Consider the following 26,436-nt stretch of genomic DNA (forward strand, 5'->3'; position numbering starts at 1 on the left):
GCGGGAGTTCATTTTACGACGTGCACTCGTAGTAAACCTTTTCTTCTTTCCTGGTGCTTCCCCACTTGTTCCTTCCCACGGAGAGCTCGTCGGTCGCGTTGCTGCCAAGGTAGCCTTGTTGCTGCTGCAACCGCTGCGGTGTTTACGAGCATGGGAGCAGCCATGTTGCGCGCGCGTGACTCCCCCTGCTGTGATTTTTTTTCTGTTGAACTACACTTCGTCATTGACGACTCATTCCGTTTCGTATGGTAAACATAGGCCGAATAACTTTGTGCAACTTTTTTATATCTAGCTTCATGCACTCTTTTTTTTTAATTCTGGACACGTCCTCATCGAGGCTGCGCGACGACACCGCCAGGACGACCGCTGGCGATTTTTGCCTTAGGTCTGAGTAATCGTTGTGCGATTTGTGAGCACTTTGGGCTATTAATAACTTCAAAGCACTAAAAGACAAGCGCCTATGCAGCTACTATGGCTAATGGAGCGGGCGCATTGGGAGAAGCACCGTAATTAGGGAGCATTGCTGCTTGCGGCTTAGGCGGCCACTGGGGCCTTGTCGAGGGTCGACCGAGAGGGCTCCGAGCCGTGGGCCCATTTTTGGTTTATCGCTTCTCGGCCTTTTGGCTAAGATCATCCGTAGTATCTGTTCTTATCAGTTTAATATCTGATACGGGTCTAAACTGGCCCTTGATATTAATCATATTTTTGGAAATGCGGCAGAGTGCTTGAGGCTTGCTTCACCTCTGCCACGGGTTGGCCCAGCATAGCACTACAGCTGGGATCGGCCCACTCACCCCACTCGGGGTGAGGACAATTCAAAATCGAAAAAAAGAATGTCATGTTGCACTTTCTGTGTTTATGCTGTTGCCGCAGACGGCTGGCGAATGACATCCGTTCGGAGGTTTCGCAGCCTAAAGCTTCACTCGGCACCTCGCGAGCCAGCGGCGTATGCCGGAGCGCGAGAGACGGCCCCATCGCCTTTTCTCTCTTTCGCGTCGTAGTCACACCGAGCCAAAGGTGTTCCGTCACTGCGCCGCGCCTTTCCTCAAAATGCAACTTTAACTTTCAGTGTTCAATCTTCTTTCCTTCCCTGCTTTATCGCTTCCTGTACGGCACGGTTCGGGCGTGCCGTTGTCCACTGAGATATGTTAGAAGGTTACTGTGCCATTTCCTTTCCTCAAAAACAAGTGAGCCGACCACTTTGCAAAGGCTGTTCGTGTTCACGAAAGGAAAGGCGCACAACCGGTCAGTGGAGAGAGTCGGGGCACGCCCCTGGGTCCCCGCACGACCCCACTGCACTCAAGTGTGTATGTCCCTAAGGTCCATAACACTGGCAGCACGGCCGGGTCCTCCGAGCGCAGCAGGGTCTCCCAGTCCTCCCAGGTCCTGTAGGCCGCGGAGACGCTCAATCTTTCATGAACGTGGCGTTGGTGTCCAACTGCAAAAGCCTGCATTGATTGCGTTCCGCACACTGGATAGGCAGTGCGCCCTTCCTGCCACCCTGGGAGGTCGCATGCAGTTAATATGCTCGATTTCAAAAAGAGACGATTACAGGACTGGTGTAGTAGGTTAAGAGTAGTTAAGAAATGGGAAGAAGAAAATTGGAGGTTCATTTGAAGATATTGAGCACGCTAGGAATTACTTGCTAGGTGACACCGTTCAACCACCGCGATACAGAGAGAATGTTGATGACTACCTCTCCGAGGAAACTAAAGATCATAAGCATCTGTTGTGAGTAGATGGCTACAGATGGCAGCACGTCAGTAGAGCGTATCATATGAACTTTTGAAAAGGTTGATCGCGAGAGATTGATCACCAAATGAACGCTGCGGCCTAGGTATTGCTGCAGTGCCGCATGCCAGCGCTAATTCATTCATTCCACATCTCTCTCTCTCACCACGAATTTCAAAGCGCGTGCATGGAGGAAGTTTTTTCCATTTTTCCTTCTGCGTGCCTCCTTCGGGAGAAAGTAGCGGCGGCGCTGTCGTCGCCCGCACTCGAAGCGGGCGCGCTCGTCGTCTGCTACTGCGCATCCCTTGGCATTGCTTTCGTCGAGGCACCTTGCCTCTTTCGTGCCTTATTCTGCGTCAGTGTCTTGATGATGCCGCCCAAGCGGAGGTTAAACCACTGTTACGCGCCAGGCTGCACAACTGGGTACGCAAGAACAGCCCAAGAGCGGAAGTTATCTCTTTTCAAGGCTCCCGTAGATGAAACCCAAAGGCTTGTTTGGCAGCGAAATCTGCGCAGGCTTGACAGGCCGCTTGGCCCCGATTGTGCAGTTTGCGAACACCACTTTGAACCGCACCTCATTTTGAGGGATTATGGCCACTTATAGATGGAAAGGAATTAAGTCAGATACCCGAGGGGGACTGCAAATCTCGCCCCCTAATCCAACCCTTCTCCCGAACTTGCCCGCCTATTTGAGCAAGACAACTCCGACTCCAGGGTTCCAAAGAAAAAGACGGCAGCAAGAGGAGCCATGCGATACCAGATGTAAAGTTCGGACCGCGATCAGTTTAATTTGAGGGAGAAAAATTGTTTTAGCGCAACACAGCGCTTGTCTCGACCTGTATACGGAATGCACTGTGTTCTCTATTGCGCTAAAAATTTTCCACCCTTAAACATGAACGAATTAACTTGCCGTCAAATTAGCACCGCTCAACTTAGTTTGTGACATGAATTTAACAGGTTTAGTGAAATTTTAAGGCAATTCGTCATTTATAGTGCATGGGTCAAGGTATCTAATTGTAAAGAATAATTCCGCGTTCCGTCTTGCTGGAATAGATTTTAAAAAAATCTCAGTCTCGCTGACAGCAGTCACCATATATTTTATTCCATTTCAGAAGTGTGTGTGTGTGTGGGGGGGGGGGGGGGGGGGGGCGTGCGTGCATGCGGGCACGTTGATTGTGAGAAGGATCCGAAAGTGCTCGATTAGTCTAACTAGGACACACCTTGAGCCAAACAACTTTGAAAAAAATTAGAGTCGTCTATGCTTTTCATTTATTCAGTTCCGAGTCATTGAGAGGCCTTCAGCTCTTCAAGGCACAAGTAGAAGCCAACTGTGGAAAAATTGATGCAACAGAAAAATTTTTCAGGCTTGTACTTTGAATTTTTGTGAAATATACCTATATATGAACTGATGCTTCGAAGGTGTCTTTGAAACTTAAATTTATTGCTATGGTTTCCATCCTTAAGTTTTCAAAAGTCTAATGGTATTTTCACTGGAAACTGTTTTCTTCTTGATTTTTATTTATGTTTTCTGTTTGTTTTCTTGTGCAGGAGAATGCAGTCACTGATCGAAATCATGACGTCACGCTTCCCTGCCGAAGCCCTGAAGCCAAATTCGCCGAAATTACGAGAGCTTGAGGATTTTTTAGATTTCTTAAACCAGTGGGAGAAACATGCAGACACAAAACACTTTTTAAGTTCCTCAACAGCGGAAGGCCTCATAGTGTCGATCAACAGCACTTTAGAGCTTCTGAAATATCTTAGTTCCGAAGTAGGATGCACTTATGTCATGACATCTCGTCTTAGCCAAGACAAAATTGAAAACTTGTTCGGCATCGTGAGGCAATCATCAGGTTGCAATGCGCATCGAACCCCTCAGCAGTTCCTGACCACAGTTATCTGCTTGAGCTGTTATAACCTGGCCAGGAGCATTCCTGGTGCAAATGTAGCTAGTGAAGTATTGAATTCCCCCTTGACGGTACAGGACCAACGAGAAGGTTTCCATAAACAGCACAGTTGGTTGATGTGCTGCTCAGCAGCAATGGAGACCTGCCAGGAGCAGAATCTGCAATCAATGATTATGCCTGTACAAAGCCACGATTATAACCTTCAAAAAAGTGACTCAAGACTCATCTATTATGTGGCAAGGAACTGCGTTTTGAAGTCGAAGTGCCTTGACTGCACGAACGAGCTTCTACTCCCTGCTTCAGAAGGGAGGAACTTGGATGCAGGCACAGTTCACAAGTGCCTGTGACTTCGGTGGCCTATTGTATCCCTCCGTGAAACTTTATTACTGACCTTGAGGACATATTTACAGGGTGTTTTAGCTCTAACAAGCTCCACCAAGACAGCATCATGGATATACTGGCTGTCATACATACCAAAGAGATGGCAGCTATCGGATGCGATTAACACAGAAAAACACTAACAGCAAGTATGATTGGATTTTATGCAGTTACGCGAATGCACTTTTATATCAAAGGCTTAAGTAAGGCCCGGGATGCAGCACGCAGGAAGTCTCACCAACATTTAAAACTAAGTCGACTATGAAAGTGTCTTGAATCTGTTGGACAATGATTAACTATGACATGCAGTGAGCATATGCTGCGTAAATAAAAGTGCACTGGTGGATATGACAACGGTGCTGTTCATTATTGTAGATATGATTCTTCAAATAACTTGTGTATACCGATAGCAAAGATCTAAAAAAGAAGTAAAGAAAAAATTACACCAGCAATTAAACCAGGAATGCATGCATTCAATATAGGGCATTCGAGCGCGTTGCGTTCGTAAAAAGCCGTCTCGGCGCAAATAACGCAGTGAATTTGAAAGTTTTTGCCAAATATGGTCCTATTAAGGAAACAATTACGTATACCACCATTGCCTTACACCTGCGACAAGCTTCCTTTTTTATGCGTTTTCGTTTTGGGGCCTATGATTATTGCTGAACCTAGACAGTAGACTTTTTTTTTATTTTGTCATTGAAGACTCTCAAAAGTGAGGCCACATGCGCAATTAGGCACGTATTCTATGCGGAGTGCGCCATCAGTCACAGATAGAAGTTAGCCATATGTACGACGCCCAAGTATCCAGCTCAACCACGTGCGGGAAAACCGATATGCGATGCAGTGCCCGTTTCCGGCCTGACAGCACAACTACAACTTGTTCCCACGACAGTATCGGAGCCTTGACATGAGTAAAACAAAGCTGCAAGAAACAAAAAGCAAATGCAAGAACGTCTGGCCCTGGCTACTCTTACACCACCCCGTGGTAGTATACTGAAGCCGCATCAAACGCCACACAAAGCGCTTATCCTAGCATAACAGCGGCCCGAAGGCTGACGCGCTTTCACGTGCGGTCGACTGCAGCGCCGCCGCAACTTTCTACCGCTCAAGGCACGCTCCGGCGGAAGCGGTCGCGCCACTGGGTACGTTCTAGTTCACTGTATCACAACGGAACGAATTCGCAGGTTCTGCGTTGCATGTGAAAGGTCAGCGGTAATCGCATTGCGGCGTCAGCGGCGGCACCGAATTCGCGGCATGTGAAACGGGCCTAACGCGAGTGAAAGCTCCGAGGGCGAGCTCCCGGGCACTACCTGCTGCATGTTTGCAAACAAACGAGGTGGCGCTGCAGTCGCTGGCGGGCTCACGGTAGGCAAAAGGCCAGGGAGTGCCGTCGCGGGGAGGTGTTGAGCGCGGGTTTTCAAGGCTTGTAGGCGCGTTTCTAGTTTCTGCGAATCACAGCAGTGGTTGATGCTTGCAACTCAGTAATTTCTCAAAGTACACGAGCTCGCGTTGCCCAGGTGCGGCGTATTCAGAGAAATAGTTTGTCGCTGTGTATTGTATGCATGGTTAGTAGTAAACATGTTGAAAGCGTTTGTGCCGTTGATTCATACGCTAGGCATTGAATAAAGCAAGTTTTGACTATCTGCACTAGCCGGAATGATTTTTCTTCGGGACAGTAGTGAGGGGAAGTGCTGGCGTTGTTTCGGCGGCGCAGACGTGCGCTCACCGTCTGTTGACACACGTGTTGCGCTATGCGAAAAGTGGGGACAGCCTCGTGTCCCCGATCTCCTCTGTCTCGCTTAAGCGCTGTTTTTAGCCGCAGGATCACGCGCCAGCCAGGCCGACTTCTCCCCTTGTTAAAGTGGTCGATTTGGTAAAAATTTTTGATTTCTAGAATTATTTTCTTTCCTAGCCCTGGAGTCTTGTTTCGTGACGAAAAATTATAGCAAAATATTCAGTACAAATTTAAACATTACGCTTTTTAGATGTGTGGTCGTCGAAAGTTGGTAATTGGAAAGTTGGAAGTGAGGTAATTTCTTTGACCAAAGCTACAGTGTTCTAGAAGGCTTTGCAGTGGCAAAAGCGGCGCTCTCCCCGTGAGGCTTTAGAAGCCGTTGCCGCGGCGCGGCGCTGGCGTAGACTCCTGGAGCAGAAACAGCGGTGTCGTCGGTACGCGCGCTGCGCGGCTACGAGGGGCCGGCTGAAGTCCCTCAATAATTTATAGAGGGCCGGCAGGACTGTCGGGCTGTTTTTTTTATGGCGTTATCACATAAGTATCCAATTTCTTTAATGCATCACCGCTTGGGTGCCAATGAAGATGCACAAAACGAATGGATAATTATTTTTAACCTTTCAAAGGGAAAGCAGCTAGCGCCTGTGTTTCAGTGACGGCGCCAACGGGGGGCAAGGGATGGCGGCCGCTACCGCGAAGATTTGCCCGGCGCTGATTTCTGTCCGTGGAGGAATTTATTTTGCTCGCTCACAAGCACCTAAGCGGCTTAATCTTTGCGTTGCGTTATGTGAAACCTATTATCGCGGTCTCAATGCCGCACTTTGTTCTTTTTGTCTTCAAGATGAACAATGCCCAAAAATTAACTCCCCCGTAGGATATCCTAGGCGGCCCTTGGAATGGTAAAACAATAACCTGCAGCTTTCGGCTGCAAGTTTGTTCTATTTGAAAAAAAAAGCAACTGCCAACCTTGGTTTTTCTGGGGTTTTGTTTCTTTTTTCTTTTTTTTTCAAGAAGGTCAGATGGAATATATCTTCCAGACGAAATAGGATAGCGCTTGAACGATGAGTCCGCAAGTGCCTTCTACTGTTTCGCTACACTCGTTGAGGTTCAGAACACACGACACCGGATCCCTGATTTTTTTTCCTATGCAATAATTCACCACCGTTTAATTGTAGTTTTATTCGTGAAAACTTTATAATGCTATTAAAATATCATGCGCCCAAGGCGTTCGTATAACGGTACTAAGAGATTTTATATCTACCCTTCCATAGTTGCACATTTTATGGCTGGTGGAACGGGCGGATGTAGCATCAGCTGCATGGGAGTACGACGCCCACTATTTTCAAAATGACGGCCATTCATGCATTCATGAAAATCGTCTTATGGTGCGCCATTTTCTACCCATGGTGTCAGTACTTATTCTTTGTTCAAGTTCTCTTAAATTGGTTGCGCCGTTAATTATGATGGCCAACCCATACTATACATTACTGGTTCTTCTATTACTCGCTTCTCAATTAAAGCTTTGGTTTTCACTACTAATTAATTAATGCAGACCTTATAATTGAGTTTCATTTCGCTCCTGCCTGGTCTTAGCAATGACTGTTTTTCAAAATTTCAGTTTATCGTTAACGTAACCACAAGCCAAATAAACGCTATTTTAGAATTATAAATGCTAATTTTGATGCAGTTAACAACGCACGCAACGAGCTTCCGCTTTTAATAGAGCATTCATTTCGGGCTTGGACGTACATTCTCAGATGGGACGTATTAAAGTAACAGCTGTTATGTCCACATGATACATACGTGCGGAAATCTGCCCCGTTCCCACTTTGCACTGGTGCTCAAGCGATGGAAAGGAGTGATTCAAAGGCACCGTGGCGGACGCCTTAATGGCGTCACTGCAGGGACTGCGGCTGCCTGCCAGTCTTTGAGAGCTGCTCAGTGGTCACGAATAGTGGCCGCCTTAACAAAGAAATAACAAAAACCGTGCACATTACTTCTGCCGCATCAGCGAGCCGTCTCTCATTCTCACAGAAAGGGAAATGTCGTTTCTGTCCGCGTCGGCGGACGAACGTAGGTATCTAATCTGCTTGTCTCTTCCCATATTTTTATTTGTTGCCTTCTTTTTCCTGGTTAATGAGCACTTGCTTTATTGCTTTTTTTTTCGCGCTTCCCTTTTCTTTCGCCTCCGTGATGGCTGATCAGTGCATGGTTGTAGTGTGCGCTCGGCTGCTGACCCGAAAGATTGGGGTTGGATCCCGGCCACAGCGCTTACATTTAGATGTAGGCGAATTGCTATAAAGGTACGCGTATACTGTGCGATGTCAGTGCACATTAAAGAACGCACCCCAGGGGTTCGAAATTATCGAGAGTGGGTTTTTACGATGTCATTCGTAGCTTGAGTCACTTGTCCAAAAGCGACTCGGATTACGAGGTTAAACCCCAGATCGAACCCCATAAAACAGACGCAAACCTTTCACTTTATCTTTTCCAACACCTCCGTTCGTTCCTCTTATTATTCGTCCGCACCCTTTCGTTCTTGCTTTACCGTCGTTTAGTGCTTTTGCCGAGTGGTTTCACCTCCATTTCATTTAGCCAATCTTCTTTCACCTCCTCCTCGAGCCTCCCTGCTCATCGCTTGTAATTGTTCGTCAACTTTGCCCGCGTTCGCTGGCCGCCTACTTGCTCTGCAGTGCACTTTCCCTGCCCCGGGTGGTTTTTTGCTCTATGTGCGTTTGGTTGGCAATGTATCCTCAGGGTGCCCCACTAAGGCGAAACGTTCGCGGTCGGCTCGGTGTGGAGTAGCACCCGTGTTTGGTAGACTTTTCGCAAATTTTTGTGTCTCCGAGGGACGCGCTTACCCGCTTGTGTTATCCCAACGACTTTAAAGCACCACCCATTCCCAACGACAACGCTCAAACTCGCTGAATGCAGCGACGCAGCAACGCAGACGGCCAGCTTTCCCCCTCCAGTCCAGTATTCGATGGCAGCGCCGCGCGCGGCCGACCGCTTTTTATGCTTCAGCGACTCCCATCGAACCCTCCGCGGTGGCTCAGTGGCTAGGGCGCTCGACTACTGATCCGGAGTTCCCGGGTTCGAACCCGACCGCGGCGGCTGCGTTTTTATGGAGGAAAAACGCTAAGGCGCCCGTGTGCTGTGCGATGTCAGTGCACGTTAAAGATCCCCAGGTGGTCGAAATCATTCCGGAGCCCTCCACTACGGGACCTCATTCTTCCTTTGTTCTTTCACTCACACCTTTATCCCTTCCCTTACGGCGCGGTTCAGGTGTCCAACGATATATGAGACAGATACTGCGCCATTTCCTTTCCCCAAAAACCAATTATTATTATTATTACTCCCATCGAAACCCGCTTCGCTCTTGCCACTACAAAGCCTTCTAGAACACTGTACCAAAGCGGAAGCGAAAGGGCCATAAACGAGGGAATAAACTTTAAGGTTCGTTTTCTGACCTCTCACATTTTCTGCGACTGGCATCATTCACACCTTCGTAATTCCGTAACGCATGAAAATAAAATTATTCATATGTCGCAAACTATTCCTGAGACGTTTAGGAGCGTAATAAATCTCTCGATTTTTTCCCCTGCACGTGCAGTACTATGTTATTTTTGTAAGAAACGTTTTCATGTAACTATATATGCATGCATAAGTACTGATCATCTAAAAAAAGAACTAATCGCGTCATCATACAGAACAGGGCTTTCTGTACATGCTGGCATAAAAAAATTGCGCACCTTCTACTCAATTATTTAAGACCTTGGTGTGACTTGACGAGGATGTTAATTATAATTACTCAGAACTGCGCCAGGTATAGCTAAAAATAAAAGGCATTGCTGAAACTAGCGTAACAATTTCATATTTGCACCAAGTTTAGTTACATATCGCATGCATAAATAATAATAATAATTAATAATTGGTTTTGGGGGAAAGGAAATGGCGCAATATCTGTCTCATATATCTTTGGACACCTGAACCGCGCCGTAAGGGAAGGGATAAAGGAAGGAGTGAAAGAAGAAAGGAAGAATAGGTGCCGTAGTGGAGGGCTCCGGAATAATTTCGACCACCTGGGGATCTTTAACGTGCACTGACATCGCACAGCACACGGGCGCCTTAGCGTTTTTCCTCCATAAAAACGCAGCCGCCGCGGTCGGGTTCGAACCCGGGAACTCCGGATCAGTAGTCGAGCGCCCTAACCACTGAGCCACCGCGGCGGGGCCATGCATAAATAACGAAAACACTTTTCATTGCCGCGTGTCCCCTCTCAATCTCGTCGCGTGTCTGTTAGTAGCACGCCTGCGGCTGCTTCTTTCCAAACAAGCTTCGTGATTATGTACTACCTCATGAAACATATGACACATGATGATGAAATGAAAAAGCATGTGGCGTTTAGCCAGCGCAGTTTAGCACACTTAATGTACGTACAGTACTCACGGATTGAAATAGGACATTCGGAGCGCGTGGCCGTCGCTTCATGGAGCGCCGCCCGTAGACGCTCATGGAACCAAGGTGGTGCATTGTGGTATGGCGTGAGAGGGAGAACATCTACAAAGCAGAATTGTTCCTTCCAGTAGCCAATCAGCCGGCCTGTGGTTTACCACATGCCTGCGTGGCACTGCAAGGCTAGCGCTCCGAATGTCCTATTTCAATCCGTGAGTACTGTACGCTATTCTAAGCACGCCAACGCGACCGCGCAAGATTGACACAACTTACCAGACTTCTTTCTACTCGAATCAAATAATTCCGCCGGTCATATCAAGAAACACTTTCAAATAAGTATGAAATGCCATAAAACGCGCCATTAAAGCATTCTGTGCTACTGACAAAACGCATTCCTTGGCGGCGCGTGAACCTGCCGGCGCTCCGTGCGCCCTGCGCATACCGGCTCAAGGTGATAAATACGTGTGCAGCTACATATGTGCGTTTTTTCCTCGCGCAATTATCAGCCTGCTATCCTGATGTTCAGGTGAATGAACGCAGTAACTTGCATGCTATTAAGTGCACTGAGCGGCAGTGCCAATCGACCCCCAGACTTCGCGCTTTACCACCGTGGCCCATTGCCTGTTAGCCAGTTTCCTAATGCGGTATTTATGTGCGAGAAACCTATCGAGGCTAATTTAAATTTCCTTTTATGCTACTACGCGGATCCAGCAGTGACGCAGCTGGTCAATACATGGAGAGGAGCGGAGAGGCACCGGAGAGGAGCGGACCTTTCTTTTTTCAAGCAAGGAGAATTGATTAAACAGTTATTACCGGGACTAATATACGCCGATGATATAGTGCTAATGGCTGACAACAAGGAAGATTTACAGAAGTTGATAGACATATGTGGTACAGAGGGAGATAGATTAGGTTTAAAGTTTAGTAAGGAAAAAAATCTGCAGTCATGATATTTAACGATGAGTTCGGCGAGCATAGAATACAGGAGTTCTCGCTAGAAGTAGTGGATGAGTACAAGTATCTTGGGGTGTGGATAAATAACGGTGGTGAGTATCTGACAGAACATGAAAAATATGTAATGAATGAAGCTAGCAGGAACGCAGCTGTCATGAAAAATAGGGCACTGTGGAATTAGAATAGGTTTGAAGTGGTAAGAGGGATCTGGAAAGGGGTGATGGTTCCTAGCCTGACTTTCGGTAATGCGGTCCTGTGCATGAGACCAGATGTTCAAGCAAGGTTAGAAATTAAACAACGCGGCGTAGGGAGGCTAGCTTTGGGAGCACATGGCAATACACCAAATCAGGGGGTACAGGGTGATATGGGATGGGCGTCGTTCGAGAGCAGAGAAGCTAGCAGTAAGATAGCATTTGAGGAACGATTGAGAAAAATGGGGGAAAAGCAGCGAGATAGGACAGTTTTCAGACACCTATATATAAGGAATGTTGACACGAAATGGAGAAAACGAACTAGAAAATTCACAAGCAAATATCTGGACAGCAGTAGGGGGGCAAATCAGCAATTATCGGTTATGAAAAAGGTTAAAGAAACGGAGAGATCTCCGTGGAAAACAGGGACGCTGAAGAAATCAGCACTGGGGACATACAGGATTTTTAAGCAGGAAATTGGCAAAGAAAATATCTGTGATAATTGTAGGGGAAGCTCTTTGTTGTTTGAGGCCAGGACGGGAGTTTTGCGGACTAAGACATGTAGAGTCTGGTACCACGAGATAGACACGTTGTGCGTTGCGTGAGGAGAGGAGGAGGAAACGGCTGAACACTTGATACTTTTCTGTAAAGGGCTTCACCCTACAGTGGAAAGCAGCGGAGCTGATTTATCCAAGGCATTGGGGTTTAAGGACAGTGAAGGGGAAGTAGATTTTAAGCGGGTAGAAATAACCAAGCGAAGTTTATCTGATTGGTGGCTAAAATCAAGAGAAGAGTAAAATTTCATAAGTCATGGCTAGGCGGCTTGAGCCACCGCCCGATTTAAAGGGTTCAGCCGTATCCATCCATCCATCCATCCATCCATCCATCCATCCTAATTCATGCTGCTTCTGCAGTGCACAGGCACGATGCAGCCGCCGGTAGCTGCGGTAGGCACGGGCTGGCGGAACCTGTTTTGCCTACCATGAGAAAGTCGCTGCTGACATCAGCGCCACCGCATCTTCGTGACGTCGCTGGTGGGACGGTATGCAGACGCGATCGCCGCGCCCGTGTAGTTGCATCGGCTTGAGCGCTGCTCGGTGCTTGGAGCGTAGAGGCCTATCATCGTTCGCTTTACCTGCCGATCGAGAGAAAATGTCCAGCCAGGCGCCGGTGGAAAACGATGTATCACTACAGAACGGCGACAAGGACTGTCATGTAAGTGGTACTAGCCCGTGGAGTATGTCCCGAACAGCCTGTGTGCGCCTCTAGTTCGACGCCGCCATCATGGCGATCGCGGGGTCGGACGCTGGAGGCATGAAGTTGACGATTTCTCTGATCCTTGAAACATGTCCTATCTTCAGAGCCTTCCGATTTTCGAGGACTTGAGGCGGCATTCAGCTCTCATGACGTCGTCTAACCGATTGCATCTTTGTCGTTGTACTTGATTGCTGCATTGTTCTGCGGCATGATATTCAGCGTTCGTGTGTATGCTAGTTTTTGCCACTTGTGTGAGTATTAGTAGTGCCTGGGTTTGAAATGCTGCCCGAGGACCGATTTTGACTTTCTTTTTAAATTTTAATCTATTCACTGTGTACTGTGCGATGTCAGTGCACGTTTTAAGAACCCCAGGTGGTCGAAATTTCCGGAGCCCTTCACTACGGCGTCTCTCATAAGCCTGTGTCGCTTTGGGACGTTAAACCCATATAAACCAATCTATTCACTAAAGCTCGAACGTAATTTTACAACCTCGGGTTTTTAGAAGCTGCGGCTTATTTTCGGCAATGGTTATTTTGGTGGCCGCTGGGAGAATCGCTGGACTTAACATTTTTTTTTTCTTGCGACCCTAACCTGACGCTTGCCTATTAATGATAGGCTACCTAGGGCGACGTGAGAGCAATTCCTTCGCTATTTTCGTGGCCCTTATCGGCACTTCGGAAGCATCTCTGTTCACGAGGCTAGTCAGAATCCGAGATCGCTACCTGTGAATGATAGCGCCCTTAGGTTCGCACGCGGCCATGTGTCTCGAGCTCGCTAACCGAGGCCCGCGTCTTGCCTCTTACTACGCTTGGTGTGATGTCCAATATGCTACAATTCCACGTCGCGCTGATCGCAGTTCGTATGAGATAACGACGGTTTTGGACCTCAGTTATTTTGAGTTGCGTGTACACTAGAAGGCTGTCAGTTATTTAGCTGCCTCTCACCCAAATGGTCTCAAAAAGATGCCTAGATATATCCGCACTTGCATACACCTGCCACCGAAGTAGTCAAATTTCTGTCACCGTGGTGCAGTGTGCAACATTCGGAACATCTATTTGATTTGGCTGCACTTACTGCTGCAGTTCATAATCTGCAGCACTTTTATGAGTGCCTGTTGGACTGAAGAATTCAAAATGAGTAAAAAAGATGTGCAGTCTTGCCTCATTAATGTGGATACTTTGTTCTCGAGCAAAATGTCCATTAAGTGAGGTGTCCAAAATAATGAATCAAGAAGAAACACAAAGAAATATAGACAAAAACACTTTAGGATTACGGACTGCTGTTCTGCGTAGTGGCGGGCAGTGAAATGAGAATTGAGCAATCTTGGAGGATGCAGGTACATTATTCATGTCGCCATTATTTTTAAAAATTATGCGATGCAAATTTTAGCATGTTTGGAGTACCTAGTGGTCTATGAGACGCGTGATGACGCCTCTTGGTGTGATGTATCTTCTACTACGAGTGTTGGCACCGCAAGAACTCTTTACTCACTCAGCTGGTAGCTGCTGAATGTGATTTTCAACAAAGCACACATAAGGAATTTTTTTCGCAGCCGTTCATGCATGCGGCAAATGGTAAGCTGCGTTGTCTGGGCATTTATCTACTGTAAATCATGAAACTGTACACATGGAAAAGGCTTCTACTGTGGCATTTGCACTTTCACACTGCATTTTGCTGGTGCTCTGTAGTCAAAATACCAGGGGTGGAAAGCCTGGTAGAGGCACTCTGGATTTTGTTCTTATCGCTGTCCATATTTACGGGACAAAAATACTTGGGCATCAGTGGGCTTTGTACATTTTCACTCTTTCCATTGTCTGGACAGCGAGTTTCCATATTAACGAGGCGTGAATACATTGGAAAAGTTTGGTCCCCAGAAAAATTGCCAATAGTTTGAGGCATCCATATTAACGGGGGCCATATTATTGGGACACGACTGTGTACATGCTGTTGTGCTTCCGTATTTGGTTTGTAAAAGTGCATGCCCAGTGTAGCACGAGTGGTTTGCATTCCCTGAATTGCTTACGTAAATTTGACACAGCAAATCACGATGAAGTGCTGACATCAAGTAGCCCCAGGAAATCAGTTTTCTTTAACAAAGTCGCATGTCTTGCACATAAGAGTTCTGAACATGCACTGAACTGCTTCCTGCGAGGCTCAGCTGCTCAGTTTCACAATCCTGGCACCATGAACACCTATCCATCTCTTTCGTTAACGGAGCAACTGTCACTGTTTCAATAGGGTGGCAGTCATATCTTTGATCTGCACATGGGCGCTGTCATGTTGCTGTACTTCCACTTTGGTCAGTGCAAGCCAGCTTAGAACTGTCGCTGCACTCCTTGAATAGCTTTGCACCCGATGTCAAAGGCGCTATGATGGTGGACCATGCATGGCTTCAGCAGCGTGGACCTGAAAATGTTCTGATGAGTGGATTGTAGAAATGTGCACCTTCTCACATGGGTGCTGATTCACCAGCATGGCGGTTGCTGTGACGTTGGTGCGAGTATGTTTTGGTTTGGCACTTTCAACCAAGTCAAACAGTAAGCTGAAATGCAGCAAGATGGTGTCCCATACATAGGTCAGAGAAGATATGATTGCCGTTTTAATGAAACGGTGCCAGTTCTTTCATAAAAGGAGGAGATATATTGTAATCTTTGTGTGAGCAGCATTTCAGTGTAATACATGCAAGGACATTGCTGAGAAAAGCAAGTTTCCTGGGGCTGGTTGATGCCAACACGGATTTGCTGTGTGAAATTTCTTTTGGCAGGCGGCAGCTGTTAATCTAGGCAGCATACAATTGGCTTCAATTTGGTGGTGATGCAAGGCAAGCAAACAACTGTTGTACATTCGTTTCGGGAGCAGCCACGTAACGCTAGTGGCACTTGGGCCTGAGCTTGCGCTGCACACTTGAGGCAGTGCTGCAGAACTATTAGGTCACAATTGCCAGAATGCTTTGCGCAGTTGCATGACTTTCAGTAATGGTCAATTACATGTTTGCTTGTGATCTGTGGCATAACGTCACTTTTCATTATGGAAAGCACAGGTAAGTGATGGACTTAAGACACTTCATTAGCTGCTAAACTTTCACATCTGTTGGCTATGTAGAAAAAGAAGCGGCAGCTGCATGAAGACAACAAGTTTATGTAGTAAAGAAAGCCTCATTAGATCTTTCACTGCATTCCAGAAAGGAAAGGCAACCAAAGAAAACCACCATTGTACAAAAAAGAGCAGGCAGAGAGATGTTCAGCATTGCTATTATGGTTGATGGAGTACAGGCACCAAATATTTATTTGCTTGTTTTCCTCTTTGTAATGATGTGCAAGACATCAGTATATACTGGTCACCATGTGGTATTCACCAGTGAGCGCTATATATCTTATAAACGAAGTTCTTCTCTCACCTGTTTCAGTTTTGGTTTCAACAGCTAAGTGATGGCTATGACATCAAAGGCCAGTATAGATCACATGAGGCATGTAGAGAACTGCAGTATAATTGCCGGTCCTTCACTTGCGGTTCCGTGTCTTGAGACAGGCTGTCGTTAGCATTGTAGTGAATTAAAACAACAAAGCAGTGATTATATATATTGTAGTTTTTTTCATGCCTCCCGTGACCTATACTGACCTTTGACATCATAGCCATTGCTCAGCTATATTTCTTTTTTTGAAACTGAAACAAGTGAGAAAATAAATTTGGTTGTAAATTCAGGGTGTCTACCAACCGTGAAAACCGTGAAAAGCGGGAATTCTCAGGGAATTTGGATAAGCTGGAAAAAACTCAGGGGATTTGGGCTTCTATCAGGGAAAATTAGATGCAGTTCTACATAAAAGGAACTAACGTTGCGATAATGCTGCCTCGTGTAAACAATGCGGACTGGCTTTGCACGGATTGTCGAGTGCGGCGTTACGCGTCCTCTCCTCAGTGACCGCTGGCCTCCAACGTTGTGCTGTTAAGTGGAGCATCCCAGCAAGGCGGCAAAAAGTTTTGTGGCGCTTCCAATATCAAAGCATACTACATTGAAAGCAGACACTTTCCCGCGCTTCCCCGGCTCTGTGGCCGACGGCAGTAAGTGGTTTTATTACAATGACAATAAAAAGGAAGGAAAAGATTTTTGCTAGACTGAAGCACCTGAGCTGGGGCAGCGGAAATAAAGGATAGCAGGCAGAATGGAGAAATGAAATGAAAGGTGAGGGGACAGGAAGGGAGGTAATGTACACAAGCTATTTACACAATAAGAAATGTGTACAGGATGTGCGCGTGATTAGTTCATGATGGAGCAATAAAAACGCGTGCACAGCACTATGGCTACAACTGGAGTGGGGCGTCCTGTTGTTATTCGCAAGGTAGCTCTCACGGAGCATTCGGTCACTGCGTGTAGCTACCTGGCGGAAAACAGACGGGACCTCAAGCCCGTGTGTTCGAGGAATGCACAGAGGCTCACCAAGGTTCGCTCACAGGTGCACGCACTGCCCTTCAATAGCGTCTTGAGGGAGCCTGGTAGTATGCCCAGCACCCTATAGGCCGGTACAGATTCGCGGGACGAAGAGCCCAAGAAAAAAAAAGCCGATAGGAAGTTGCGCCCAAGCAACTCTAGAATGCAACACATACAGTTGTTCTTTGACGAAATGAACAAACTGCACAGCGAGAAAGAGAAAAAAAAAAGATAGAGAACAAAGGAAGAAGCAAAGGCATTGGGAGCTGCTAAAAGCTCATTCCGAGCATATGGCACTTTTGAAAACTCTAGCAGAAAAGTAGTAGCATCCGGAACTTGGTTTGAGATGTACAGCCCCCGCCAAAAGAATATACCCCAAGGGGTTAGCTTTTAAGCTATTTAGTTGGGCTCCCTAGCGCATCTAGCAGTCCAAAGCTTAGGAGGGCTGAGTACGTGAAGCCACACCTCTTTCGAGAGGTTATGGTCACTGAGGTAAAAAATTTGTTCATGGCATCTCCTTGTGTGCCAAATAAAAACATGCTGGGATCTAATAAGAGGTATCATCGATTTATTTTTCCTCAGCACTCTTTTCGAGCGCATGCAATAAAATGATTTTACAGAAGTAACCAAGACTCAATTTTAGAACGCGTGCTGTAGAAAAAAAAAGAAGTGGAAACATGCTGAGGGAGCTGTGAGCTTTGGTCAAGCTGCCGTTCCTTCGGGCAGTTTTTACTCACGGCCACCTCTTTGATGGAAATAAACTCTTTATTATTACTATATTATAATTAAATACATATTCAACTGGAAGAAACTATAGCAAACATGAGTACGACATGAAAACATTAGTGAGGCTGCATATCTTGTTTTGTATCCACAAACAGCCACACAGCTCAGAAAAATTTTTAATCTATCACGCGCATTATTCGCATCCCCACCTAACGTTTCTCATTTTCTTGGTGCTTAAAACGAAGCTCACCAGACAAAGGAAAGAATGTGTTCCTCCGGCGTCTTTGGCGGAGAACCGCCATGGTGTCTGTTCGACGGGAAGCTTTTAGACTTTCAGTGAGGTCATAGCACGCCTGGCGTCTCAGGTGGAAATTGCTGCGGAACTGTAAAACATCATTACTCATGAACATACTCGTGCATAAACACCTCTTCTCCGGTGTAGTGTTGCACCACTGTGCAAACGTAGTCAGCACCCTTCGGCACACACTGTGGCACGCCGAAGATTTCTTTAAACATCGCCTTAGAGACAGCACTGTTGTCCTCGTCTGAGCTGCTACTGGAATCGCTGTTGTCATGTGCTAGATGTGATAGCAACACAGACGGCATTCCAAGCATAGTTAACCGGCGCCTCTTGGACATTTTTTGTTTCACACAGTGTGGCCCACGCAAAACACAACTCAGCAAGGATGCTACTACTGCGTGACTACACCAAACGCCGACACTTGCTTCTGCCTACGAGTAGGGGACGTCGCGGTTTCCTCGCACCGCTTTCGCGAGATAGCGGAAGTGGCTCTGTCACGTGAACACATCTCGGAGTCGCTCCAACTTTTTTCTCGGAGCGCGTCAGAGCGCTCTGAGCTGGAGGCGAGCGCTCAGAAAGAACCAGCCGAATGTAGTCAGAGCGGCCGGTTTCGACCAGCCGAATGCGCGGTCGCCTATCAGAGCGCTCTAGAGCGATCTAAAGCGACCAGTCGAAGACACCTTGGTAGAAACAACATCCCTTCACAGAAATGAGACTTTCCCCTTCATGGTCATTACTTTGCACGCACGATAAAGGTGACGCGCTCTCCCAGACGTGCGTCAATGAGGTCATTAGTGCTGGCAGCATTAAATACATCAGCTGACTCATTCCTTTCATTTGGAGGAGTAACGCTACAACAAGCCGTAGTTCTTGCGATGCGCTATTTGAACTCTATTTTCTTATACCTCGAAGATCTTTGAGTCGACGTGGCTACTTCACTCTTATTGTTTGATAAAAATTCAGGGTACACACAAGCTTGAGGGTATGACGCGATAGCGTCACTTGGTCCCTTCAGCGGCCTGGGGTCCTCTTTGCGTATCACTCAGACATTGACAGTGTTCTTTATGTTGTTTATATTATTATTTTTTAATTTTTATTTTCATTTCTCACAAGCTCTCTCTTTAACCAAGTCAAACGCTTAAAAATCCATGCTTTGGTGGACAGAGGTTGCGATGATTAAACTGTATTGCTGTTTGGAAACGAACACAACTGCAAAAGTTGGAATATTCACTGGTAGCTAGCAGTACTGCGGTTTTGTAAATAAACACCTGACTTATATTGCATTGTATTCCGAGGCCTTTGAAGGCACTAAAGAAAAAAAATGGTTGGGGTTCAATGGGGCTAGAACCTAGTTGTACGAGCAAAAGCTCTGTTAAGCATAATGTTAGATCAGGTGTCAAGGTCAGGTACCCAGTGCTGATAGTCATATGATCATGGGGTCATACTACCATAGCTTGGGCCATATCACCACACAGTTACAATTAAGTTTGGTTTGACTTTGTGAAGCATTGAAGGTCATTGTTTTCATCCACATCGAATTCGGAATTTGTACCCCAAGGAGTAAGCTCTTGCTCTAAAAACTCTTCAGTGGTCGAGGGGTAGCGTGCCCTACTTGCGACTTGTAGGGCAGCGGTTTGACTCCTGGCTCAACGGTTTTTATTTTCAGTGCAGTTGCTTTTTTCAGGAGTTAGAGGCACTACATAATGGTGGTGGAATGATGTCACGACCCTGTAAACCAATGAGAAATTCTGTATTAATGTGATCATTGTGGGGTGTTTTAATTACCCACGCGAGGTCAGAGTGTTGTGGCGTTGCTACCTTTTCGACCAGTCCTGATTTTCTCGACATGCCAACTATTGGCGGTTTCTCTCCTGAACGGGACCCTTAACTCTGCCACATTAAAAGCCACCTTCATAAAACACAACACAGCAATGTGCTCCTCTACTCCTGTATGCAGAGGCTTTTTTCATTTATTTCACTTAAAGCACGGCTACATCGTTAGACTCTTTCGGACGGTTTGAGGAAATGCTGTTACCTACTACTGCTAAAGGGGCCGACCACTGACCAAAATGTGTCATGAGATTATGGCGGAAATGGAAAGGTCATGCCTCATAGCACTGCAGTATCAAAGAAGCAATGATTTATAATCTTAACTTGCCATTGAAAATCGCATAAAAAGCCGTCTTGTGGTGAAACCCGTCATTATCGATGTATCCCACCACATGACCACGTCTCTAAAATATCGCTGGTTTGGTTGAAGTGCACAGCGTTTTTTTTTTTCTTTCAGGAGTGTTTGTCATATTTTATTATCGCTTACTCTCTCTCCAGTGCCCCTTTTGATGAAAAGCAACACCCCGTTTGCATCGTTGACAATGTACTTTTAGCTCTTGTCTCTAGATGGTGCCACAGTATTTTGAACCACAGTCCACTGAAACTTTTGACGAGGCATCGCTGCCGTAACAGCTTTGGATGTCGAGACTAAAATGGACTCTGCTCTATAATAAAAATGCCTGATTACTGCCTGGTGGTTGAGATTTATATTAGTTTTTGGTATGGCACTTTAGCCAACGTACAATCGCACTCACTGATCATGGTTTCATGCATCAGGATACATAAAGATGGGCGCATGCACTGGCAGAAAAACTCTTGGTAAAAAACCTTCTACATCATTTCCAACAAAACCGTTGTGTAACTCGGCACCTTGGACAGCAAGCTTTTCATTTTGATGAAAAATTGGGTGTTTAAATTCAGTGTTCTGTCCCTTTAACTATTTTCTTAGCACACCTTAGGCCATGGGTCATATAGACAAGCATCATGTTTGTAAACAAAGGTGGCACTGCGGTCGTCAGTGATGTGGGGTGTAGGCAAAAACGTAGTGTGCCTACACTACACCAAGTGACGCTGCCTTCAAAACCAAATTGCGTGTGCGAATATTTCAAAGTGTGCGCATCTCTTGTGGTTACAAACATGCTTGTTGATGCTCGGAGAGTAGTTCTGCACTTCTTGAACCTGTTCACCAGATAGAATTAGGCGGAGCACTCTATCGGGTGCTTCTCCGCTCCTAGTTGGCCACAAATAACAGCGTGACAATGGCGGGCGGGAACACGAGGTATGGGGAGAAACTGTTCGTCCACAGTTCTCAACTTCTGGGCCGATGCATCATATCCGATTGCTAGTGCAAGATATAGACAAAGCAATGCACGACGTGAAGCAGCTTTTTCACATGACGAAATTTGTGATGTGCTTCCTATTTTCGCCTAGCCGCTTTACTCTGGAGACCGTGGAAATTACTGAACACTTTAAGTCCTGCTTTGAATAAAGCTGCACAAGCGAATGCATAGACGTTTTCCTCAAGCTCCAGATGAAATTTACCCTTACTCTGCTAAGATAAATCATTTTGCTTACTTTAGAATTTACATTAATGTGTGCACATTCTGCTCGATCATAGTGGCTTTTGGTGTGGTATTTGCTGTGTTAGCCAGGTTCTGATCGACCTACAATGGGAAAATTCAAATGATCTCGGAACTAACACTGCGCGACTTTGCCAAGATCCTAGCATCGTTGAACCGGTGTTGAAATGACATGCTTGTTGAAGGTTGCGAAAATGAAAATAGAGGAAAAAACCACGCGTTGTGTGTGCTACTACCTGAGTCTGGTGCTGCTTCAAACGTCGCGTGCCTGGCGGCATGCTTAGAGATGCAAAATTTCGGGAAATTTTGAACAATCGGGAAAAAAACGGTTTTTTTCATGTTTTTTTTTTCTTAGAAAATTTGGAAAAAATGGAAAAAAACAAAAATTTCTTTTGCGCATGACAACGGTTTATTGTCAATGTCAAGAGTCATTACTCTCATAATGCAAATAACAGAAAAGAAAAAGAAATTCTTTCTGCCTTTTCACAAACAAGTGCAAGGATTTCACAGATTGAAGGAATTATAGAAGCATCCAGCAAAAGCGGTCTGTTCTCTGTAAATAGGCATGACATTGTGGAACTGTTATGAAAGTTATAACAAAAAACACTCTAATGCCTCTTCTGCGGCTGCTATTTCGTCATTTCTTCAACTTTGGATACATTGACCAAGGCAGTGAAAAGGTGAACTTATACAACTTATTCGGAGTCAGTATCACTGGCTTCATCTGTAGCCTTCTTCATCATGTTGAGATGTGCGTGCACAAAAACAAGCTTTTGCACCTTGTCATTACTTAGCCTGTTCCTACGCAGAGTATGAATGTTGGCGAAGTCGGACCAGTTTCGCTCACAAGCAGCTGATGATGGTGGAATCTGTAAAACGTTTCGAGCCAGAGGCATCACCGTTTTAGTGGTGCAGATTCCCTCCCACCACGTTGAAGGCTGCATGTGGTTAGCAGAGGCCCATATTCCGGACCTTGACCATATGCCTTCATTGGTCCTGTATTCTGCAACGTCGGAGTACACTTTTCCGACTTCGAGGTTCATGTGCTTACTGTGCTCAGAGATCCAGTCAAACGCTGACAAGACTTCCTCGTCAGTCAAGTTTTGCCCCTTGTATCTTGGGTCAAGAAGGTTTGCTGCACAGTGTATGGGACGAACTGTAAACGCCTTGCGTGTATTTAAGGCTTTTTCGGCGAGATCCCGTTCATTCTGCAGAAGAACAGAGCACTGCAGATTCGTTTGAATCTCCTCTGCTAGACTGTGAAACAAATTTTTGACGTCCGACAACAGGGCTTGGTCACTTTCTACGGCTTTGATAGCCTTTGCGATGGGTTCTAGCAAAGTATGGCATGATTTCAATGCAACCCAGAACTGTTCTTCGTCCAGAACGACAACCCTAAGAGCCTTGTCGAACTGCACGTTCTCCATTATAGCAATTTCTTGCAAAACCTCCTTGTTTCGCAAAAGGCTTTCAAAGGAGAGGCAGACACCACTCCATCTCGTCTTGCTCGGAAGCTTCAGGCTGCAGCTCACACCTTTGCCGTACTTTGTAGCCTGCCTTTCCTTGAATGTGGCCAACACCAAGTGAGTTTTCTTAACGTATTTGATGATATCTTTCGCCTGCTTATGCACATCTTGGATTGTGCCAAGTGTAAGTAGATCATCAGCAGGTTCAGAGAGTGTGCGGCACAACCAATCGCTGTAACGTGAGGAAATCGCTCGATAATGAGAGCCCATGCTGCTTTCATATTACTGGCATTGTCGGTTACCAGCGCCTTTACCTTTGAGCTACCGACCGATTCCATAACTGCACAGATTTCTTCTTTCAGGTAGGCCGCGGTATGCCTGTTTGTGCCGGTGTTGATTGACTTGAAAAACAGTGGCGATGGTGTGCACAGCAAAAAGTTTATAACCGATTCTCCTTCGACGTTTGTCCAGCCGTCAGTGACAAGGGTGATGCATGAAGCCTTTTCAATGGAATTTTTCACTGATACGGTAGCGGCCTCGTATTCTGCGTCGAGCAATGGTCCAGCCAAGCTGTGCCGGCTTGGGGGCTTGTAAGAAGGTCTGAGTGCTTTAAATGCAGCCACCCAATAGTCATTTGTAACCAAGGTGAAGGGAGAGTTGGAAGCATATATCGCATTTGCCAACGCTTTATCGGCGTTCTTCTGCGCTTGAGGTGTCATCGTGTCGACGAACTGAGTCACCCTTCCACTCGCTGACGCTGCGCTGCTCGCTGTGCGGTTTACTACACCATGAGCTTCGCTTGAACTACGACTGCTACATGAAGGGCTGCGAGAGCGGCTTCGTGGTGTCACTTCCGCTCTTGGGAATTTCACGCACTGAGCAATGTGCCCAGAAAGGCCCGCGGCATTGGGAAAAGCATAGCTGCTGTTGCAGTACTTACAGACTGCGGGTCCCCGTTTCCCGCCAATGGTCTCCCCGACCGTGAAGTGCATCCACACGTTGGAAAGTGGCCGTACCATTGCAGAATTCACTCCAACACGGATCTAAATGAGGATTTCCGCAACAATTTGCACAGGGATGCGAAGGAAAGCCAAAAGAGGACAAAACAAGCACCAAAACAAGAGAAACTGTATCCAGCCGACGAAGGTTCGCCGCCGGCGGAGCTGACATTACGTGGTAACGATGGCGATTGCTCAGCCGTCGATCGGCATTTCGGTTTCACGTTCGGTGTTTCGGTTTCGCATTCGGCACTGTGTGTTGCGTAAACTTTATTTCTGTACATTTTTTCCCCGCAGAAATTTTGACTAATTTTTCCAACTGCTCCGAAAAAAACGGAAAGGAACCAGTTTTTTTCCGGAATTTTCCCGTTTTTTTTCAGCACTTCGCATCTCTAGGCATGCTGCACAGTGAAGGCGACTGGCAGCAGCATTTCTGTCTCTTTTTTTCTGCGAAGCGAAGCTCGGGATGTCTTACGGGGGATCAGCATCTGAAAATGGCCCCCTCCTTTCAATCTTACGATCACAAGCACACGGAATATCTCACATAAACTTATGCTGCGAGCACAACAATGTGAACGAGTTACAGGCGTTACTTGATTCTTGCACAGCTCACCATGCGACCGAAGAGCAACGATGTGGATTAAGAGACTGAGCTAATTTATTAGGTTTCAAAGCAGAAATGCAATGCTAGTCGCGAAGCCGATTCGTCGCCGAACTTGTCCGTCTTCTCGGCCCTTGCATGTCACTTTTGCGCCTATATGACTGCAGTAAACTTGTGGAAACTTACGCCGCTTCCTTTCTTCTGCATTGTGGCTCAACCAGTCGCACCACAATTATCCCCCGCAATTATCGGTACGCCGTAAATTATCCCCCAAAACACGCACACGTGGCGCACTCAATGCGGATGGTCTTCTTTTTGCCTACACAACGAAAGTCACTGCTGATGCCAGCGCTGCCGCATCTGCTTGACGTCACGGCCTGATGTCTGCTGCCTTTGTCTACATGCTGTCGTGCGTCATATGATGCCGCCAAACAGTGCTTCATGAGCTTCACCTTTGACGGCATTTGTTTTTTTTCTTGAAACAACTGCTTCTACGCTGGAAACTGAGCGCCGCCGCACGTGATGTCATCGTTGCAGTGTCTGCCCGTCGCTGTGCACTGCAGAGAAGCCTGAACACTGACACTGCTTTAGTCGGCGATTATGTGAGCATTTCAAATGCTAGTGCAAAAAGATTTCACATGCTTTACCTGCAAGTTTAATACATTTGGCTCGTTTAAACTCATCGAATTCTAAAACCGCTTCAGTTGCCCTTTAACCTAGCAAGTCATATTACGAGCTTTATTAATATTGGTGATTTCAGGGGTCTGTCGAAGTATCGATGATACAGTATAGAGTATCTGCATCAGAAATTAATTTTGGTTCGGTTGCATCAATATTGAAAATACAATTTTTTAAAGTATTGGGTATCTGTATCAAAGATAGTTTCATTAAGTATTATTGCCCAGCCCTGCGGTGAGGAATGCGTTCACCGTCAAATGTGATCTCCCTGCCCCCTAATCTTGTCACCTCCCTGTAAATAAAGATGTAAATAAAGAATTACTCACTCACTCAACTTCTAGCTAGGAGTTTATTTTCCAGTGTGCCACTTGTGGTAAGTGAGCTTCAGCAATTAACTGATAAGTACAGTCCACGAGCTCTGTTTCGGCAATAAGACGTGTGGACCAGTGGAAAAAATAAATATCTGTTGACTTGGCTGTCACTAGTGGCATGTCGGCTTAATCGCATCAGATTAGTAAACATGGCACAGTAAAGAGAGGCTGTGCTGCACCAAAACTGTCTGGGCACACTGTGAAGTAGCTTTTTGGTTGTCCCACAATGCGTAGACCATTGAGGAACATTTGTTTGCATGCCTTGAGAGTTGTCGCAATAATGAGCCTCGCTACTTCTATACATATCTGTAGCTGTCAACTGGTATGTTGCTTCAGAAAGTGGACTTAGTGTATTAGAGTGTGCAGAAAAAACAAAACAAAGCTAACACTAAACTTTCTGGAAGATAATCTGTTGACTTCTGATGTTCATCATATTCTCTTTCATATTTACTGGAATGACTTAAGCATGTAACTGTGGCTGAACCTGCAGCATAGAGCAAATTTTATTATTAAAGGGCCCCAGGAAGGTGCTCTCAATAAAGTTGTGATATGTCTGGGATGTTAAAGGATGCCGCATCGTAATTATCCTCTAGCAAGAATTTTTTTAATGCGTTTTGTGGCAGCTGGGTTATATGCAGACAAAATTTTAACTTCTGCGTCTTCGCGCCTTTCTCCTGTCGCACGCTAAAATGGCGGCGCTCCTCCGCTGGCCCCACCCACTCGGTCCCTTCCCTACCCCTGCCAGGTGCAGCGTGCACGGAGTGGCTGTGGCCGTGGTAGCGCGTGACGTCTGGAAGAATTTGGCGCTGTGAACCAATGATGACCCCCGCCTGCTAACTTCACTATACTTTCACTTC

The 26,436-nt window shown here is 46.3% G+C and overlaps 1 protein-coding gene and 1 non-coding gene across 22 annotated transcripts in view; both read left to right on the forward strand.

The window, feature by feature from the left end:
* The first annotated feature begins 604 nt into the window (after positions 1–604).
* Positions 605–795, forward strand: LOC144116610 (U2 spliceosomal RNA). Its single transcript, XR_013311935.1, has one exon. It is a non-coding gene; the product is annotated as a U2 spliceosomal RNA (small nuclear RNA).
* An 11,588-nt stretch (positions 796–12,383) lies between these two features.
* The window catches only part of hfp (Poly(U)-binding-splicing factor hfp), a 72,681-nt gene continuing 58,628 nt past the window's right edge, over positions 12,384–26,436 (forward strand). For 4 of the 21 annotated variants that reach the window (XM_077643328.1, XM_077643354.1, XM_077643334.1 and 1 more), the window contains exon 1: positions 12,421–12,560. Coding sequence is in view for 7 of the 21 variants with exons in the window: in XM_077643257.1 (XP_077499383.1) it covers positions 12,390–12,560 (171 nt within the window). In the remaining 14 variants the exon portion in view is untranslated. Of the gene's footprint in view, positions 12,561–26,436 lie in introns of all 21 variants that reach the window. The other 17 variants (XM_077643257.1, XM_077643286.1, XM_077643266.1 and 14 more) reach the window with 7 other exon arrangements.

The sequence above is a fragment of the Amblyomma americanum genome, chromosome 1 (genome assembly GCF_052857255.1).
Source record: "Amblyomma americanum isolate KBUSLIRL-KWMA chromosome 1, ASM5285725v1, whole genome shotgun sequence".
Lineage (NCBI taxonomy): Eukaryota > Metazoa > Arthropoda > Arachnida > Ixodida > Ixodidae > Amblyomma > Amblyomma americanum.